The 18,834-nt window shown below is 41.9% G+C and overlaps 6 protein-coding genes across 6 annotated transcripts; 3 read left to right on the top strand and 3 right to left on the bottom strand.

Annotated features, from left to right (window-relative positions):
• The first annotated feature begins 2,183 nt into the window (after positions 1–2,183).
• LOC105265977 (homeobox protein Hox-B5) lies at positions 2,184–3,653 on the top strand. The gene is made up of 2 exons (XM_011303837.1): positions 2,184–3,103; positions 3,343–3,653. The coding sequence occupies exons 1-2, from the start codon at positions 2,184–2,186 to the stop codon at positions 3,635–3,637; spliced, it is 1,215 nt and encodes a 404-aa protein (XP_011302139.1). The 3' UTR covers positions 3,638–3,653.
• On the top strand, positions 3,641–5,427 carry LOC105265912 (uncharacterized). The gene is made up of 4 exons (XM_011303726.1): positions 3,641–4,005; positions 4,105–4,385; positions 4,465–4,875; positions 4,941–5,427. Exons 1-4 carry the CDS (start codon positions 3,854–3,856, stop codon positions 5,081–5,083), a joined length of 987 nt encoding a protein of 328 aa, XP_011302028.1. The 5' UTR covers positions 3,641–3,853; the 3' UTR covers positions 5,084–5,427.
• Positions 5,428–10,416: 4,989 nt separating this feature from the next.
• Positions 10,417–12,063, top strand: LOC105265910 (ADP-ribosylation factor-like protein 3). Its single transcript, XM_011303724.1, has 4 exons — positions 10,417–10,757; positions 10,829–11,015; positions 11,149–11,330; positions 11,423–12,063. The coding sequence occupies exons 1-4, from the start codon at positions 10,608–10,610 to the stop codon at positions 11,627–11,629; spliced, it is 726 nt and encodes a 241-aa protein (XP_011302026.1). The 5' UTR covers positions 10,417–10,607; the 3' UTR covers positions 11,630–12,063.
• On the bottom strand, positions 11,964–13,256 carry LOC105265911 (uncharacterized). Its single transcript, XM_011303725.1, has 2 exons — positions 13,078–13,256; positions 11,964–13,007 (listed from the first exon to the last, which is right to left on the bottom strand). The coding sequence occupies exons 1-2, from the start codon at positions 13,176–13,178 to the stop codon at positions 12,080–12,082; spliced, it is 1,029 nt and encodes a 342-aa protein (XP_011302027.1). The 5' UTR covers positions 13,179–13,256; the 3' UTR covers positions 11,964–12,079.
• Positions 13,257–13,707: 451 nt separating this feature from the next.
• On the bottom strand, positions 13,708–15,096 carry LOC105265976 (cuticle protein LPCP-23). Its single transcript, XM_011303836.1, has 2 exons — positions 15,043–15,096; positions 13,708–14,823 (listed from the first exon to the last, which is right to left on the bottom strand). Exons 1-2 carry the CDS (start codon positions 15,052–15,054, stop codon positions 13,708–13,710), a joined length of 1,128 nt encoding a protein of 375 aa, XP_011302138.1. The 5' UTR covers positions 15,055–15,096.
• A 980-nt stretch (positions 15,097–16,076) lies between these two features.
• Positions 16,077–17,286, bottom strand: LOC105265909 (uncharacterized). The gene is made up of 4 exons (XM_011303723.1): positions 17,218–17,286; positions 16,861–17,137; positions 16,480–16,754; positions 16,077–16,227 (listed from the first exon to the last, which is right to left on the bottom strand). The coding sequence occupies exons 1-4, from the start codon at positions 17,221–17,223 to the stop codon at positions 16,105–16,107; spliced, it is 681 nt and encodes a 226-aa protein (XP_011302025.1). The 5' UTR covers positions 17,224–17,286; the 3' UTR covers positions 16,077–16,104.
• Positions 17,287–18,834: the final 1,548 nt, after the last annotated feature.

Below are 18,834 nucleotides of genomic sequence, written 5' to 3'. Positions count from 1 at the left end.
TACAATGCAATTACGGGCAACGACCTCCGAACTAATTGATTAATTTGTCGAGAGCAAATCGTTGGTAATTTCTATTGAAACAGCAAATATAAATTAAATTCATTTGAAAAATTACCATACGATGTAATAAAATCAAGAGAAATAGAATAATAAATTGCAAAAAGAATTCATTCATTTTTCCTGTGTGGAAATTATTCGAATAATGAAGTTTAAGCTGTTGAAGTGACTGTTGTCCAAAAAAACTCGAGGACACATCTTATAAAGCGTCTGCAATTATCCGGATAAAATACTCGACGAAATTCTTTGTCATAAATTTCTCCAGCGTAATAAGGGTGACTACCCAAGTCATTTGGGCGGGTATCGAGCTTCAATAGAAATTCTTTCCACCGTCTTCACGAGGTCCCTCACATCCCACCCCCTTTATCCATTCAATTCAAACATTCGTCGCCCACTCCAGCCCCTCTGGTTCTTATTTGCGTAATTTTAAAACATTACGAGACTCTCGTTCTATTCCTTAATGTATCCCTTGTAAAATTGCAACAAAATTTCTCGTTGATCGTTGAAATTTATTCGAGAATTTATTCGAAAATTTATTCTAGAATTTATTCGAGAATTTATTCGAGAATTTATTCTTCACTCTTATACTTCTTTATTAGAGTTATTATATTTTTTCCAGACATCAAGACTAAATTTTAATATAAACTTTGAAAGTTTCGAGACATATTAGCGTTAATAAATAAGAGAACTCCCTGGAGCTTTCAAAAACTTGAGAACCCCTCGGCTCTTTGTCAGGTTCCTCAAAATATACGGTAAAATATTGCTCACGCGGATAATACAAGGCCCGAGCATTTTATTCAAAGTAAATTTTCAAATTTATGGCTTAATCTCGACTTAATAATGGGTAACCCGAGATAACTTTCTTCCTCTTTCCGGAGGAGAAGATGTTCAATTTTTTACGTATGTTCGCTTAAATTTATACGACAAACTTTTATTGATCCCGCGGTGAATTCAATTGCGACTTGCCCTGAGTTAATTAAATCCACCAAAATCCCAGCATCTTATCATCACCTTTTTTCCGCGACAAGGCATGCAGAGTCTTATGTTTTTCATAGACACGCGGGTAGAGTAATTAAGCTTGAGCCTCCGGGGTTGCAAGCTCCTTAGAGGTTTTACTGAAATTCCCGCACGTCCCGTCAACGTCTAATGAGGGGATTGTGAGATGAAGTTTTGGATTGGGAGATGTGGCCGGGTGGTTGTGGTGAATCTCCGGGTTTATGGTGGGTAATGAGAGTCAAAGCCGAAGAGACAGTATCAAATTGCGGAGAATTGTCAATTAAATGAAAATTCAAAATTTTCATTTTAAATAGAAAAAAATTCCCAGAACCTATTCCATTTTTTCTCCCCACGTCGGATAAAGCATTTTTATCTGAATAATTCAGTAAAAACTTTTGTAATAATAATCTCCAAGAAAAATAATTTCATCGAAAAATTTTATCCAGTCGGTTTCACATCCCCTAAATTTTCACTCACCCCCAAAATAACATGTAAACAGTCACCCGAATTACCTCGCCACATCCGGCAACACCTAATTAACATTCCAAGTATCTCAGACATCTACTAGTCTCAAGCAATCGTGGATAATTCCCCCAGGAATACCTTATTAATGAGAACGTTCTTCTTTAGTCCCGGAACTAGCGAAGGAGTAGTTTTCACAAAGCAAGTGTAAAAAAGTATTAAAAAAAAAAATTGCGATGTAACAGACTCCGAGGAAGATACCCGGAGTCACCCCACCTCGAATGAAAACCTGAGGGCGTGGCCTGGAGCTGCCGTAGATGGCGTCTAACTGGCCAATGGGAATCGACGGTGTAGATTCGCGATGGAGCTGAAAAAATATTGACCGCACGATCATGCGGTCCATTTGGGGGTTGTGGAGGTGAACGCGGTGGAGTGATTGGGGGATGCCAAGGGTAAATAGCCCCTTGTCACGTACAGGATCATTAGCGGGTGATCCTCAGTGCTGAGCGGTGATAGCAACGAGTCAACATCATTATCCAGTGTCTCGTGGAATCAGTTGAAACATGTGATTTCGTTAATTTCTCGGGTTCAAGAGTGAAGGGTTCATCAGAATCTTGGGAGCAGTGACAGTGAATTTCGATTGATCGAGTGAAATCGGAGTAAAAATGATGGAAACGTGTGACCCATCGGGTCATGCGTTCGCGGATGACTCGTCGGATCGCAGCGAGAGCAGCCATTTCGAATCTCAGAGAATTTATCAGGATTTTGAATCCTCCAAGGGCCTAACTGGGCTCAATCTATCCGTCGGAAGGCACAAGGACGACTCGCTGGTTAAATCCAAGGAGATTCGAATGTCCGCTGACGTTGGCCGACATCCAACCCTCCGCTTTGAGGATTTTGCCGGGCGCGATATCGCGGTTCCTTTAAAAAAATCCAAGGATATCAATTTTATCACGGATACTATTTCCAGTTATCAGCTGGAGAAGTCCAACGAATCGGACACTTCTTTGGAGACTATTCACTCGAACAGATCCAAGGACGGCATCGCTAAGGACAATGTGTACAACCTGGTGAAGAGCAAGAGACAAAAGTATTTTCAGAATACTCTCGAGAGAAGTGGTAAAGACATAAATTATGTCGTGGAACGAGAATTCAAGGACTACAGCTTCTCGAAGAACTACAATCTCATGAAGGAATTTCATCTGCCGTTGGAGCACTCGAGAGACAGTCATGTAGCATCTTTAGGAATTGACAGACTACCGAGCGTTGCTCTTCTAGGAAATCCTCGTATTCTGGAGTCCCAGGAATATCGAGGTGTGTCCATGCAAGCGAGAAGTCCTCAAACCATGGAATCGGCTATCGAGGGCATGCGGAGATCACACCTGCTGGGGCAGATGGATCTCTCAACCCAGAGCATGGCACATCGCCAGTCCCTCGACGCCGTCCAGCATTCTCATCAGCAACATCAGCAGCAGCCGCAAACCACTTCATTCACTATCGATGCGATACTGGGGAAGGGCAATCAGAGGGACAAGCACCAGAGGAACCAGCAACAGCAGTATCGCAAAGCGGCACGACAGGAATGTAAGTTCAAACATTGAAATTATCTCAACTTCGAATTCCCTCGTCATCTGTTTCCGTCTCTGATCGTCATTTATTCTAGCCTCATCCTTCATACCCCACACTATGAGAAATCTCTAGCCGAAAAAAAATACGAAATCGTGAATAAATGGCCCTCCCATAACCAGAATCGCGATAACTTGCAGGTCAGGACATCACCACGAAAACACCAACAACCTCGTGCTCACGAGTGAGTGATCCAGGAAGCGTTGTACCTGGCAAAGCCAAACGAGTCAGAACAATATTCACGGCCGAGCAGTTGGAACGACTTGAGGGTGAATTTGCCAGGACCCAGTATATGGTTGGACCAGAACGGCTCTACCTCGCCCACTCCCTGAGACTCACCGAGGCCCAGGTGAAAGTGTGGTTTCAAAATCGTAGGATAAAGTGGCGTAAAGTGCATCACGAGCAGCAGAGCCAGAGAGTCAACGAGCTCAGACAACGGGCCTTAACTTCCCTGGAAGAGGACGACTGTAAAGAGCCAAGTGCTGGTGAATGGTGAAATTGTAAATCAAACAGCGATATTTTATTTCATTTTCACATCTCCATGCAATCTGACGAGTTACTGAACAGTGATACTGTATTTTGTGGTGAACTTGAGTGTTGGGTTTCGTTGACGATTGAACTGATACTGGATTGATATCGTTGGGTGCAGCATTGAGATAACTGTATCATCATCTTTGTTTCTGATTTGGGGAGAGAGCAGGATTTTAGGAGAATGAATCCTGTGGAGGGCTCTAAGGGAAAATACAATCGCAAGGTGACAGGTTCGACTCTGAAATTCGAGTCGAATGATCGTCCGGTGGAGTCTTCTGTGCGCAGGAAACCTCGAATGCGACAGGAAATGCTGAACTACAACCGAATGGAAAAGTCAGTTCAGTTTTAATAACCCACACGATTATTAAATAACGTATTTTGCGTTGATGTAATGATTTGGACAATTGTAGCTGAATAACCTCTCTATTACAGACATTATTCCACCACAATGGCCGATCAAATTCCTGCGTACACACCGGCTGATGATTATAAGCCCCGTAAACAGGCTTTAATGGGAAAATCAGCGAGTATGTATTCACAAGCAATGAGCAATGACGATTTGTACAGGTTGATTCACAATTCGAGTGGCACTCGTCCGGAAACATCGGTCGATAATTTGGTAGCCAGAAAGGATACCAGACGACACAGGATGACACAGGGGCCATTGAGTCTCATTGCTGACGAGGATGAAGAGGAGGAGGTCTCTGACTCTGGTAAATATGATGAGCAATTCCAATAAATATTAAAATACTATATGAATTGGGACACACGTTCATCCGATTTTTTTTGAAGAATACATTTACGAGTCGAAGGGAAAACCCTTCGAGGATGATGAAGCAGACGACGAGATTGACTACGAGTCCGATCAGTATGGAGCTGATGGCCCGGACCAAGTGAAGGAGTACAGAAGATTCCCGCCGAAGTCCACGGAAGCTGACGACCTGAAGCAACAGTACCTGGAGTGGTTGAAGCGAAGGAATCCCCGGCCCTCACGAGAAATTGACGAACCTCGAACTCTCAAGTACGAACGGTCAAACCGGGGAAAATCGAGGTGCAAGCCTATGGAGGAGCCTCCTGAGCAACGGAAACATCCGGAGATTTACAAGTGCAGCGAGTGCCGTAAGAAGCTTGAGACCTCGATGAAGACTGCGTCGAGGGGACGTGCCACGTATGATTACCCGGAATTCGCGAGGGACTTTCAAGGTAAATGAGAGGAGTCGAATGAGAGAGGAGGAGAATTCAAATAATCATTGGTTTTTGGGTTTCAGACAAACCGCCGAAGTTTCAAGACCCCAATGACGACATGCGGCCTTGTCCGAAGCCAAGGAAATCCGCAAACATCTCGAGGCATCGAGAATCAAGGAAGATGATCAGCCATTCGCCCTCGAAAATCAACTACTATGACGAATAAATCGATGATATCAGAGAGTAAAACTGCCAAGCATTCAGCAAAAAAACTCAAAAATATTTTCGTTTCGTAATGGAATCAACAGCGAAGGGGCAACTCGTTCTTCCAATCCTGGAATCCAACTTGTCACTCTCTTCTCTTCTGAAATATTTTTGTAAATGTGATTCTGTTTCCTCACGAAAATTGTCAGCGACCCTGTAAATATTCCAGATGAAAAAATTCTAGCTCCCCAGAAGAAACAATTTAAATAATCCCTTGTACCAAAATCGTTAACACCTAAAGTAGACACTCGTACGAAATCCTGTGTGAATAGTCCTCGACCATATTCGTATGTATAAAATAAAGAATCAAGGGAATAAATTTCCTGGTGTACAAAAAAAAAAGACAGACAAAAATCATGGACTTCCCTCCTGTTCCATCAGATCAAAAGACGAATAAATGAAAAAGTCAAGATTAATCGAAGTGAACCATCCAGTGGACGCGGATAACAAGCAAACTCATATCCAGCCAGAGCTACACACCCCGTTGCAACTGACTCCGCCCCCAGTCTACCCTCGTATCAAGTAAGGAAGGGGATGAAAAGTGAGAAGGAAGGGAGAGCCAAACACCAGGACTTCAGGATCGGTTATCTCAACCTCTCCCCTCTCGTTGAGCATCGTCGTTGGCATCCGCGGCATTCCAATTAGCTCGCGAATCAAAAGAGCCCCACTGCCTTTGTGGGGTATCATCCCTTCCTACTTTCTCGAAGCCTCCCCCATCCCCTCGGCGAACCCCTTTTCGTTTCACCTTATTCCCCTCTATCCAATGTTCAATTCTGGGTGCGGGCACTCTTCCGTCGTTTTTCAGAGTTGCCTGCAGACCCTTTTTTTTATCAAAAATAAGAGCAAAGAGATTGGAGACTCATTTTTTTTTGCGTGTGAGAACAATTCTGTTCGGGTCTCGATGAAGAACACTTCTTTTCGTGTTGTAAAAGGATTTTATCAAATGTTTGGACCGAACTATTGAAGTTTCGACGAAAAATGTGCAATTGATTTATACATCGCGGATGATAGAAAAATTCTCGGCGTTTATATAGAGAGATTAATTACGGGGGGAGGACATACACAACACGCAACAATATTTTTGTTGACATTTGATGGGGAAATTTGATTGAATACGGCGATTTTTTCGGTGTATGCCCTCGACCCTAGCGATCACATTCTTACTTTTTGAATGAGATGACAAGGCTATTGAGCACCCCAACCCACGTGTATCATCCCCAACGAGGCGAATGTTATGGACGCACTGTCACGATTAGTGTTCGTGGGGCATGCAAGTGTTCAGGATGCTGCAGCTGGCAGGTGCCCATCTACCAGCCTGTAAAACCGTGTCCAATAGTGTCATCCGGAATACCACAATGTTAGGGTAATACCGGTGACCAATGGGCACCACTTGTCATAACACGAGCATAAAGTGGCAAAAATAGAAGAAACCACGCGGAGAAGGAACATTATTACTCCCCCCCGGCATTCCTCGTTTTGGAAATATCCTTTTGTTGATATGAATGCGTCTGCAAAAGTGGTTATACCGATGCCCAGGGTACACAACATATTTTGGAGTGTGGAATGCCCTTTGATCATAGCCCACAAAGTTACTCAGCATTATTGCACAGCCCTCAGCAGAATCACTCGGTTATTGTGAATATATCCCTACTCTTAGTTATAACTCAACGGAAAAATAAAATATTTCAGCAGGAAGAGGGTAAACTGAGAGCGATTGACGAGTTGAATTTCAATTTCCGAATTCTGGTAATTTATAATATTGCTCAATGCCTATAAAAAAAACTTGCCGCCATTTGCTTCTGGGGAGTGAGTGTATGAATGGGGGGAGAATATTGTTTAAACGGTAAATTATTGAGATTTAATAATCGAGTTTGGAAATTTTTTCTGGACGTATTAAATTACGCCTGCGGTTCTTAACGCCCATTTTAATTTCAACATCCCTCTTTCGTCCTCTTTGTGATACCGTCTACCTGTTCTCACCCTCTCACCCCTTCCATATTCACCCCAGCATCCCATATTTTGACTATACATTCGCCGGTGTTATGCTAGCATCGAATAACCGCGGTTATCGTGGAATTGGGCGGAGCGAATGAAACGCTTCTCTCTGGTTTTATTTATCCCCCTTTTATTCCTCCACTCGAAAATATATATATTTTGCTTATGGATAATGTACAATACGGTATGCAGCATTTATATCAGAGCGGAAACTCTTCACTCACAATTGTAGCAATTTTAATATCCAGGAATGATAAACAAAGTGGGGTAGTATCTAACGAAGTGGATGGAAAGCTCGCAATTGAAGAGATGGAAATATTTTTTTAATAAAAATTTCTGCCCGAAGAAATCTACGGTATCATAACTCTGATAATTGGATGGGATGAGTGGTGATAAACAATTATTCTATTCATTTATTCGCTGTGATAATTAATTTTCATCGATTATCTCGGGCCCCAAACGCACGACTGAGTGAAAACTCAACGGTTTTTTCCCAAAATTTAATTTTTTTCATTAGTCAAGGGTAGCCTACGCATATATTCACACCCCGAACAGTAATAATCCGCTCAAAACCGAAAAAAATGACAAAACAAAAAAAAATCAACTCCACTCCCCACGATAATTTCGAATCAATCCAGATCTCAATAAAAAAAATCCCCCAAAGCCTCAACGCCCTAAAGAAATAATATCCCCACGAGTCTTCCAGCATGTCTAAAAATGCATTTCAACCCCCCGCCACCCCCTCGTGGCCCCCCTATGAAAACCGTAACCCGTAGTTGTCGCAACCTGCATAAAAGGAGCTAGAGCGGCGTTCATCGCATTCATAACATCAGACGGGGTAATAAAAGTCATCCCGCTCTATGCCCCCCATCCTCCCACCCGATGCCACCACCCCCTTGAGCCCCTAGCACCCGGGAATCAAAAAGCGACACGAGTCTACATGGTGTGGGGTAAAATGGGGTGAGAATGGGAGGGCGGTTATTGTCGAGCGACAGGGTTGAGCACAACACCGAGCAGAACAGAATACGCGATACCATTTTTATCGGATATCCAATTTCGGTCGTGACGCAAGGGAAATAAAAAAAAAATGAGGGGTGGGTGGCTTCGGAAATTTTCCATTTTTCCGTGCAAGCGAAGTGGATATTGTAGGATAGGATGAATATACCGCGGGTAGAGCCAGTCACAAAGGCAAATAACGTCGTGTTTTGTTTTTTATTTTATTTTTGCCAGCTCGAAAAATACCGGAATGCATTGCTCTGATAAAAAGAAGAGTTGAGCGCAATTCTCAGTGGAAAAAATGTCGATCGAGCTTTTGTGTCAATTTTTTTGAGAGAGAAATGCAGGGAGATACGACACATTCAGGGAAAAAAAACTGCTTTTCACGGATTTTTAAATTAACAAGAGGCAATTTTCTTGCGTTAAGTAAATCCTTTTTGTAAAGTCGTTTTTTCCACTCTAGGGAGCCGAGAGAATATGTTAACAGAGTTGGGGGATTATGAGTGTTATGGGCATGTAACGATGATCATTCATCCCCTTAAATGTCATCCGGTGCTTAGGCAACCCCTCGAGTAGGGTCAAGTGTTGTATCTACAGGAGGTGGGGAGAGGATCGAGTAGAAAGAATTGCAACTATTTCATTTAGGGAAGATTAGACGGATTATGGGCCGAGTGACACAGGGGGAGAATCCAGGGGAGATCTGGGCTACACGCAGATGCTTGATTAAAGCTACGACTTTTCGAGTGACTCGGCATTCGATCTAATTAAGTCAAATCGGTAAATGAATTTTTCCCATTGGGAGAAGATCAGTGAATTTTCGAATTTCTGGTGACGCCAGAACACTTATCTCTCTTACTAATTCATGAATCTCCTGAAATCTTTCATACGTGTGAAAAAATAGGCGAATTCAATTATTAATTTCCGGAATAAAATCTTCATGAGAAAACGTTGATTATAATCAATGAACCCTTCTAATCCGCTCAACACTGTCACTTTGAGATTTATCTCGAATTACTACTGATGAATGTCCAGGCATGATTTTAATCGGATCAAGCCCTTTTCACTCGTCCATTATCGATTCAACTCGGTAGTTTAATTACTGAGATATCCTTTGTTTTCAAATTTTGTTATCAGCGGATCATCAGAGCAAATCCGCGAGGAACTCTATGCTATCATTAATTGAAAGAGCTAATGATGGAAGTTACATGATAATGTTACAATTTCGGATCAACAATCTAATTAAACGAGGTTAATCGTCTCAAGGTGACTGCGTAATGATTTCATAGAAAAATTTCTGTCGTGTTATTTTTCATGCATGGACAGAGGAAATTGGATATTTAGGTACATACCATCAGGAGCAGGAATAGACAGGAATAAAGACAATACATCGGGATGGACTATTTTTTTTTCAACACAACACACAATCACGAATGAATTCATGCACAATGAACACTCATAACATGAAAATAACCATTGATTACACGTTCCTTAATTGAATAATGATTTAATCAACCGAGCAAGACTTTTATATACGCGTATTTATATTTATTGAGAAGGTCAACCGAAAACAAACTAGAAATGCGAATGCAACAGGAGAGGACGGGAGAGGACTGCGCGCACGGACTGAATAATATGGCCGCGTCGTCACTGGTTTTGGCGGGATGTACACGACTAGGCTACACATCACAAAAAACTCATATCACCCACTGGCAATCATCGCCACAACTAAATAATAAGTTATAATAAATTAATTAATGTATTGGTGAATTAATTAATGGAGTTAAACGATTATTTTCACGGATTTTCAGTCACTAAAACCGACAGACGACTGCGCAGCGGCGCAGGAAGGGAGAGGGACTGGACATGCGCACGGGTTACTGCAGCGAATGGCCGCCCGAGTACGTTGTTTTGGCGGTATTCTCACTCGGTCGTGGTATCGGCTTGTTTCGTTCATTTCACTCGGAATAAAACCGTTAATTATCCATCAATAATTAATTAATTAATTAAAATAACATAAAATAATTCGGACATTAATTCAGTAGTAGTATCGATTGACTGAAAAAAAAAAAATGTCGCTAGAAAAAAACATCAAGGAATTTTTTTTACCGGAAATTAAATCAGATACAAGACCTTCGATGTTTTTCGTGGTAGATCGATAGCAAAATAAATCGATATCAAATTGAAAAAAATCGTAAGTGCTGGTGGAAAAATTTCGTGAGTTGATTTCCGGCGGAAGATTATTTATTTTTGAGAATTTAGAATTGTTGATGGGAAATTCAATCCAAACGGCCGGTAACTCGTAATTTGGCGCTTGCGCATCGTATTTACACATGGTCGCCTTGACTTCGCGGTGTTTTCACGTCCCGATGACATTATCACATGTCATCTCGTATATTTCGTTCCCCGGTTCAAAATTGGTGGAAATAAATAGTTAATTACGATAGAGGAAAGTGATCGGATATCTCGGAATATTGGGATCTATTGGATTGATGTGAATGTGGAAAATGGTCGGTGGAATCTCGAGAAATGGACAGAGAGCGATTATTCTGGCTGGCTGTGCCTGTGTTGGGGCCTACGTTGCCTATTATTATTGGAAGAAAAGAGAGCTCAAGGCCATCGACGAGGGCTTCGAGGACCTGGCGAAGGTTTTAACTTATTCTTTATTTTTTTTCGGGGAAAGGGATAACCTGGATATAACCTGTAATTTTTTTTGTAGATCGATGATACTCATGAGCGACGAATCCTCCTCCTGGGACTCGATGGAGCTGGCAAAACTTCTGTTATGAATCAGGCTGTGGCTGCTGACAGCCATGGCAATCTTTATCAGATGCCACCCAAACCCACTGATGGATTTGCTGTTTACAAACTCCGAAAGGGGGATTATGTATTCAATGTTTGGGAGAGTGAGTTGAAGTTTATTGAATATTCCTTTTTTTCTTACCAGTCGATTTCATGTTCGTGGAAATTTCTAAACCTGGAGAAGATTCACTGACAAATAAAGATAAAAATGTAATAGTCAATTTATTTAATTTGCAGTTGGTGGAGGGGATGAACCTAGAAAATACTGGAGCAATTTCCTACAAGACACAGATCTGCTCGTTTTCCTAGTCGATGCTGCTGACTCGGTTAAATTGTCTCAGGCAGTGCAAATGCTCAAACAATTACTTGGGGACCAGAGAATGGACAATGTCCCCATTCTAGTCGTGGCAAATAAACAGGTGAATGACCGACGTTAATTAGTCTTTGAGGACTACAATTTTGTAATCATGGTTGAGTGTTTCATATTGATATAATTTTTTTTCTTTGTCAGGACGATCCCCACGCCATGAAGCCAAACCAAATAAAAGAGGCCCTCGACCTTTACAGCATTTCTCCCCATCAGCATCGAGTGGAAGTCATCGGGTGTCAGACAGGACCACTGCCAGACCTGGAACCTGGACTCACAGAATACAACTGGTATCACCCATCCATCGAAACGGTCAGAAAGAAAATATTTTCATTATCAACAATATCTTGAATTTTTCATCGAGGAAATTAATCTCTCAGCATTCCATTTCGTTCGAGAAACGAAAAATTCGATGTTTCATGTAATCTGTCCCCTCGAGTGTGTGACGAAAATTAATCTGAGAGAATCAAAAAAATTAATAAACTTCGTGTCTAATTTAAAAAAAAAAACTAATCAATGGCTTTACCGAGAACTAACAGAATCAACTTGTGAATTAAAAAGAAAACAATCAATCCTTCTGAGATTGATTAATGCAGAAGTAAACATTCTCAATCAATAAATAATTATTATTTTTTCTAGTAGAAGGGGTACTGAACAGGTATTCAACCCTCAATCAAAAACGATATTAAGAATAATTCATATATTCTCTCGATTACTAAAGATATAAACTGATACTTATTTACACTTTCGTTTTATAATAAAAAAAAATCAAGTTTGTGATATAAGACAGCTTCCACTAATTTATTCACTGTCGTCCGTGACGAACTCTCCATCGTCTAGAATGTCGTCCTCCGAGAGTTCCTCCTCACTCATGTCATCTAAATTCCTAAAGCCGTCTCCATGGTCATCTCCCTCGAGTTCCTCGCTGTCCTCGCTGTCACTGGATGACAATTTCTGGAGGAGATCCTCGCGTTTCTTCTCCTTCTTCTCATTCCTCACATTTTTCTGAACCCTTTTCCCATTGAAGTTCTCGTTCTCCTCATCATCAGGGAAAAGTTTCAATTTTTTTTCTCCAGGATTTTTTTTATTTCCCTCATCTTCTTCATCTTCATCCTGCAACGTGTCCTCTGTCTCAAACGTGTCTTCGTCCCTCATCGTCTCCTCAATCCACCGTCCAATTACACTCTTTTTCTCTTTTTTCTTTTTGCTTACGCAGTACTTCTGGACATTCTCCTCAGCAATTTTTTTTTTCGTCTCTGCCAACGATGTCGGATCCTCCAGGACAATCTCCCCACTTTGCACGAGGTACTCGCTGTACTGTTCAGGGATGTTCTTGAAGGTGTTTATCTTCTGACGAATCTGCCTCCAGGTCAGCTGGTAGTGGTTTTTCTTGTCTCGAGCCATAGCCTCGTAGTCCTCGCCATATTTATCCATAAGATACGTCAGGAATAAAACCTGACCCTTGGGGAGTCTGAACATTCGCTGTCGAGGAGCTCTGGCTTCAGCCTCCAGCTCCTGAGCGACTTTCACTTTTTTTGGAATTTTCTTCTTCACAGGCTCCTCCTCTGATTCTGATATTTCACCTGACGCTTGACGTTTAGCTTTTTTTATCATGGCGTTTTTTACGTTTGGCACTTTTAGAATTTGATTAGGATCGTAGGCTAGGCCCATCTGGTGCAGATTTGTCTTCGTGGATTTTTTCGTATCCCAGGCTTGCTTTATCTGAGGACTATTTATCAAAATTTCAATTTTCAGGTTCTCCTGCATATTCTCAATTTGAAGGTTGATATTATACTTACCAAGTTATAGTAGGCACTTTCCTCAATTTATTCCTCAATCTCTTCCTGTTGATGCTGACTTTGTAGGTCTTCCTGCGCTTCACCTTTCGCACTTTTGTCATTTTAATATTTTTTTAATATTAACAATGAAAAATCGAGAAGATCTTTCGGTTGTAATCACACGTGTACTCGAAAGCACACAGCAGAGATTATAGAGGTGATCAGCAGCGCTTATAGCAAAGGTTAAACAGCGATTTTCGTACCAGTGGATAAGGCAGGGTACGAGGCCGGGAATTCTTCACCGGCGGAAAATAATAAGAGACAGTGGATTTGTTACATTTATCATCTGATGGTAGTCCTATCCATATCTTCTTCAACTGACGGTCACTATTTACCAAAATTCAGAAGAAAAAATCAATGACTGATAATAAAATTAAATTCTTTATGAACCTCGTCCTTAAATGATAACAAATTTTATTTATCAATTCTCCATCCAGAGTAATACAGAAAGGTCAACAGTATGATACTCCATTAAATTAATCTTGCAATCTATAATACAATTTTCAACTCTAATTAAACTTCTCGCAGAACTCAACTCACCATTGAGTTATTCAAAAGTAAGCGTTTTACACCCCTTCAATTAAAAAAAAATTACCAGGCGTACTGAGTACCATGACCCTTGAAGCTGGTATGGGAAACTCCGTGTCCAGCGTACTGATAAGAAGATGGAGAGTAGACCTTTGTTGGGGCAGTCTCAGCGTAACTCTGATAAGCTGGTGCCTCGTAGCTCTTCGTGGCGACCGGAGCCTCATAGCTGTGATAAGCGGCCTCATGGCCCTTTGCGACAATTGGAGCTTCATAGCTCTGATAAGCTGCCTCATGGCCCTTCGTGGCAACGGGAGCCACATAGCTCTGATAAGCAACCGCATGAGTCTTCAGTGGCGAAGCCTCAGCATAAGTGTGATAAGCTGGAGAAGCATAAGCTGTCATGGGAGTAGCCTCGGTCGAAGCCTGATAAGAGTAAGCCTTGGCTGGAGCAGCTTCAGGATAATTCTGATAAGAATAAGTCTTGGTTGGAGCAGCTTCTGAATAACTGTGATATGCTGGTGCAGAGTAACCCTTGGACGGAGCAGTTTCATAATAACTCTGAGGAACTGGTGTAGAGTATGATTTGACTGGAGCTGCTTCGGAATAACTCTGATAAGCTGGTGCAGAGTAACCTTTGACTGGAGCTGCTTCGGAATAACTCTGATAAGCTGGTGCAGAGTAACCTTTGGCTGGAGCTGCTTCGGAATAACTCTGGTAAGCTGGTGCAGAGTAAGCCTTTACAGGAGCAGCTTCGGTGTAAGTGGGATAAGTGGAATAAGTTGGCAGTGAATGAGCCTTGAGCAACTGAACTGGAGCAACTTCAGAGGAACTGTGATGAGTTGGTGCTGAGTGAGACTTGACTGGAGAAATCTTGGCGTAATATTGATAAGTTGGGGCAGAGTGAGGCTTTACGGTCACTGAAGGCTCATAATGGGTGTAAGCAGGCCGTACGTAATAGCGGCTGTCGTGGTTGACACGTTCATTCAGAACGTGGACAGACGCGTATGGAGATTTTACGGCATTATTGTATCTTGTTGATCCAGTTTTGCCTCCAGCACCCTTGTGCGTCGACTCCTGAGCGTAGCCGACGCTTTTGTGGTCAGCTGAGGCTGTCTCAATGTTGTATGATGCTGGGCCATCAGCATTAGCGATTGCCACTAACGCTGCGAGAACGACGAACTGCGGGCAATCATAATTTAGTGTTCTGGGATGTCCTTGATTTACAGGATTATCGAATAAAGGAGAATTCTTGGAATTAGGGGAGAACGAAGGACGAATTGGGGAGGAGTAAGTGGTAATGATGGCTTTAATCACTCAGATTTCTTTGGTGTCTGGGAGGTAATTGAAAGGATTCAATAGTTTGAATTAATTCAATTGGTTCAATTGCTTTGTACTCACTTTGAATGCCATTTTTGAATGTCCGAATGGTGCTTTATCAAGACAGCTCGTTGAGTTCTGTGACACCGACAAATCTGAATCGTTATTTATATCTGGACCAAGATTTGGGGAATGGCTGGGACACGGGGGAATAGCCGCGTTTGTCTCGCTGGTACAGTGTTTTTTTTTTTCTACAGAAGGGGAAAAAAGTGTCTCACTCTCGACAATGGACCAAGCGAACTACAGTGGTGGGGCTGGGATATAAATTAGGTAGGCGGAAAGAAAGAGTAAATATATACGCACGTAGATGGATTTTTGGGGATTGCGACAACTGTTTTCTGAAAAGGGAAAGGGGCGAATTTTGTAAGACATCTCAAGGCGTGGCTCGCAGGTTTGTCTCGTAACCGAGACATGGACCGCAAAATTTTCAGATTGATTGTCCGGGGACAACTGTGAGCGACTCGCCTCAGACCCATTAATTCATTAGTGTGATGGATCTAGGAATAGTTTTATGGATGTGTCTCGACCATTGTGAACTTTGAGAACAAACGACAAGGATAAATTGTTGGAAAGGTTCGTTCTCTCCGCAGAATATGGGGTTAAATAACAAAATTGCGGTAGAGTAAATGCGAAAGACAGAAAGTCGAAGTATTTTTACTCGAGACTTGTGCGTTCTCCAATTTTCGCTCGCCCGGAAATGCTCCCATTCGTTAAATCCCGAGTGAAAACCGGAACAAATGCATAGTCATGTCTAATACGAGATCTTTATCCGGCCCCTATGACAATTATAGAGCATTCTATGAAGGTCATACTTTCTCCGAAATACCAGCGTCGATAGTCCGGCCAATTGGGGCATACGTGTCTTATTCGTATTACATATCGAAGTGGATTAACATAAGAAAGTGTCTCATCGATTCAGTTGATTGAATGCCTATAATTTCTCTACACAAGTCTCTCTCATGTTCCAGGTGTTATAAAAAAATATCGTTGACAAATTAATGAACTTTATTGATCTGAAATACACGGTGTTGTTGAATAAATAATAAGCCCGTTGTTATGAAACATCCTCATGAATATTTCCAATCAGAAATCAAATTTGTATCCATTCCCAGTGACTTTAACATGTGCAACGGCTGGAGCTGATGAATACGCTACTCCGAGTAAATTCTGCGTCCCTGAGCGGTGCGATGTACTTTGTTCCTGAATCTGTGGAGTTGAGATAAATTACCGTGATTAAAAATGCAATTAGTGAGATTGTTCTCTGCGGAGGAAACGGCCATTACCCCGGGGGTGAGATGCAGACCGTTTACAGTTACTAATTTCATTATTTATTAACATTAATGAAACATCCCCGTCTCATTAAATTATGCTCCCATACGCAGATTCCGATAGGAATGTTTACTGCATTATTTTGCGGTGCGCCAGTCGATTTTACGATTTCTTAAGCAATACAATCACCTGCTGGCTTTGCAGTGGGGCTTGACCCTGTGACTGCAGCTGAAGTAATTGCGCCTGGCGCAGAGCCAACAGCTGATTCAGCTGGGCTTGATATCCCTCGGATTGAGTTTGCACTTGGGAATTCGGGGAAAATTGTTGGGGTTGATAGTACGCGAGTGTTGCGGCATCAAGTTGTGGCTGAGAATGAGATAAAGATGGTGAAGCTGGTTGAGGAATTGCTGGCACGTAGGGCGATGATGCGTATGCGGAAGATACGGGTGATGTTGAGAAGTAGCCTGGAATGAAGAAGGGAGTGCCAGATATCGAGTGAGGGAGTGTTTGGTGTTAATCATCTGTAATGGGTTTCATTAAGTCAGATTAATCTGTCTTTGTGTGAATTACCGAGTCCTGGATTTTTGTATGATAAGGCTTGTGCAACATTTGGAAGAACCTTCTGGGCTAGATGAGGATTGCCGATGCTTGAACTGAATGCCTGATGAGAGCTCGGTCCATTGAAGGAATAAGAAGTTTGGGTTAATCCAGGACGAATAAAGCTGAATGACGCATGCTGTTCAGCACCACCAAGGAAGTTGGAGGATTTTATTCCGTTGACGGGAGCCTCTGACGTTACTAATCCACACGCCAAACTGACGGTTAGCAGAACACTGAGATTTTTTAACTATAGGAGAGACAGGAGTTATGATTGGATTGATCATTATTTCGTTGGGGATTTCGTATTCTCAATTTTTGAAAACTCACCAGCATGATGACAACTGGTCGCTTTAGGATGAAATATTGATGTCGACCCTCTGGGTTTTGGCACGAGTGAAAATCAAGTCGGTAATCTAACGTCAACCAAGTTCGTGGGGAGTTATATACCGCGGAAGCATTGGATCTCAGTACGTGATGCGCATATCGTATATTACTTATCCCTGAAGACACTTTCCCTCCTAGCCGACGACGTCGGAATCCGTCCTCGACAAACTGAGCATCGTAATCGGGCGGGTGGGTCGTGGCCCAGGCGAAAGCATTTCACGTTACAACCTTTTTAAATTGAAGGATACGCGCTTTGAATACATTTTCATTCTGCCTTTTTCCATCGTGAATAAGGCCCTCCACAAATCCGGGGAAATTAGATTTTCATGTGGGTTTTGCACAACGTTACAATCATACCTTCGTATTTTCTTTATAAAAATAACAAAAAAAAAAAAACCGTGGGCTCTAATGCTTTACAAATTTTGGATTTGTCGACGGAATTGAAATTCTCTTTGAATTCTCAAGTGGATTGTCAGTTTGTCCTGTGAAAATAAAGAATGGATAGTTTGGGGTAATTAAATAAAGTGAAGAGTGATTAATGAGATGAAAAAAAAAACGATGAGGTGGAGCAGTTGAATCGTGTGGCTGGCAAATGCGGCCCGGGCTAATTGTGGCCGATGGATCGATCGAGAGAATATATGGGGCGTTTTAATCTGAATATCTGCAGTTTCCTATCATCGATAAAACCTATTATGTATTCAGATGGTTTTCCCAGGGAGTTCGGTATTTATGGATGATAGAGGTATCTGGCTCGATGGAAATATTTATTCACTTCCACAGCAAGGGACAGGGTCAATATTGACTGGTTAAGGTATCATCCGCGCCATTCAACGCTGACTATTTGCGTGCGTGGTGGGAACATTTTCCATTTTTTGGGTCAATCCACTGAAATTGTTTGCACTGAAATTTCGATGAAATTCGCCACAACATTTTTGGAAATTCAATTGAATTGAATGTACAAATTGAAAGGGAAAATAATGCTGGAATCATGTTTCCACGCTTTCATCGTTTAGTTTCAGATGACGTGTTAATTCGTATGTTGTGAAGGATGATAATCCACAATTATATACCGGTGTGCAGCTGTAGTTTCATGTGCCCGCACAAATCAATTTGATTTATGTGTCAAAACCACGGGGTAGTTCGACGGGGAAATGAGCTGGGGGCGATAGGGGGTGGAGTCGAGAATGAAGATGGGGTGAGTGATAATAACTAGTGATACGAGTTGGTTCCAGTAGGTAATGTGCATTGGAGGTGATATCACCAGTCGAGGTATTCCAATTTCAAACAAAAGCCTGCACAGGTTGCGACAATCTAGGCTCTGCGGTATTCTCGAGCCTCTGGAGCGTTGATATCCTTGTGAATACATTTGACTGTAGTCATTCAGGGAATTGCTACGCAATTCAAAAAAAATCACAGGATCATCAAGTCGTCGTCAGGTTAATTCACTCAATTTTTTCATGTTCAATCAAATTTTGCTGATCAATATTGACGGTAACCGAATCAACGAAATTCCTCAGAGACAGACTGTCGAGTAATTTCTATCGTTAATTAATAGCTATT

This window comes from Fopius arisanus, unplaced genomic scaffold (genome assembly GCF_000806365.1).
Source record: "Fopius arisanus strain USDA-PBARC FA_bdor unplaced genomic scaffold, ASM80636v1 scaffold00033, whole genome shotgun sequence".
NCBI classification, from domain to species: domain Eukaryota; kingdom Metazoa; phylum Arthropoda; class Insecta; order Hymenoptera; family Braconidae; genus Fopius; species Fopius arisanus.
This window is presented reverse-complemented; position numbering and strand designations above follow the sequence as displayed.

Excerpts from the sequence above, each read along its gene's own strand:
- LOC105265977 (XM_011303837.1), top strand. The coding sequence starts at position 2,184 with ATGGAAACGTGTGACCCATCGGGTCATGCGTTCGCGGATGACTCGTCG. Across the intron at positions 3,104-3,342 it reads GCGGCACGACAGGAATGTAA|CGTTGTACCTGGCAAAGCCA; the intron begins GTTCAAACATTG and ends TGATCCAGGAAG.
- LOC105265911 (XM_011303725.1), bottom strand. The coding sequence starts at position 13,178 with ATGACAAAAGTGCGAAAGGTGAAGCGCAGGAAGACCTACAAAGTCAGC. Across the intron at positions 13,008-13,077 it reads AAAGTGCCTACTATAACTTG|TCCTCAGATAAAGCAAGCCT; the intron begins GTAAGTATAATA and ends TTTGATAAATAG.
- LOC105265909 (XM_011303723.1), bottom strand. Across the intron at positions 16,755-16,860 it reads ATACAAAAATCCAGGACTCG|GCTACTTCTCAACATCACCC; the intron begins GTAATTCACACA and ends TCTTCATTCCAG. Across the intron at positions 16,228-16,479 it reads CCCCACTGCAAAGCCAGCAG|ATTCAGGAACAAAGTACATC; the intron begins GTGATTGTATTG and ends TCAACTCCACAG.
- LOC105265910 (XM_011303724.1), top strand. The coding sequence starts at position 10,608 with ATGTGGAAAATGGTCGGTGGAATCTCGAGAAATGGACAGAGAGCGATT. Across the intron at positions 11,016-11,148 it reads TGTATTCAATGTTTGGGAGA|TTGGTGGAGGGGATGAACCT; the intron begins GTGAGTTGAAGT and ends TTTAATTTGCAG. Across the intron at positions 11,331-11,422 it reads TAGTCGTGGCAAATAAACAG|GACGATCCCCACGCCATGAA; the intron begins GTGAATGACCGA and ends TTTCTTTGTCAG.
- LOC105265912 (XM_011303726.1), top strand. The coding sequence starts at position 3,854 with ATGAATCCTGTGGAGGGCTCTAAGGGAAAATACAATCGCAAGGTGACA. Across the intron at positions 4,006-4,104 it reads AACTACAACCGAATGGAAAA|ACATTATTCCACCACAATGG; the intron begins GTCAGTTCAGTT and ends TCTCTATTACAG. Across the intron at positions 4,386-4,464 it reads GGAGGAGGTCTCTGACTCTG|AATACATTTACGAGTCGAAG; the intron begins GTAAATATGATG and ends TTTTTTTTGAAG.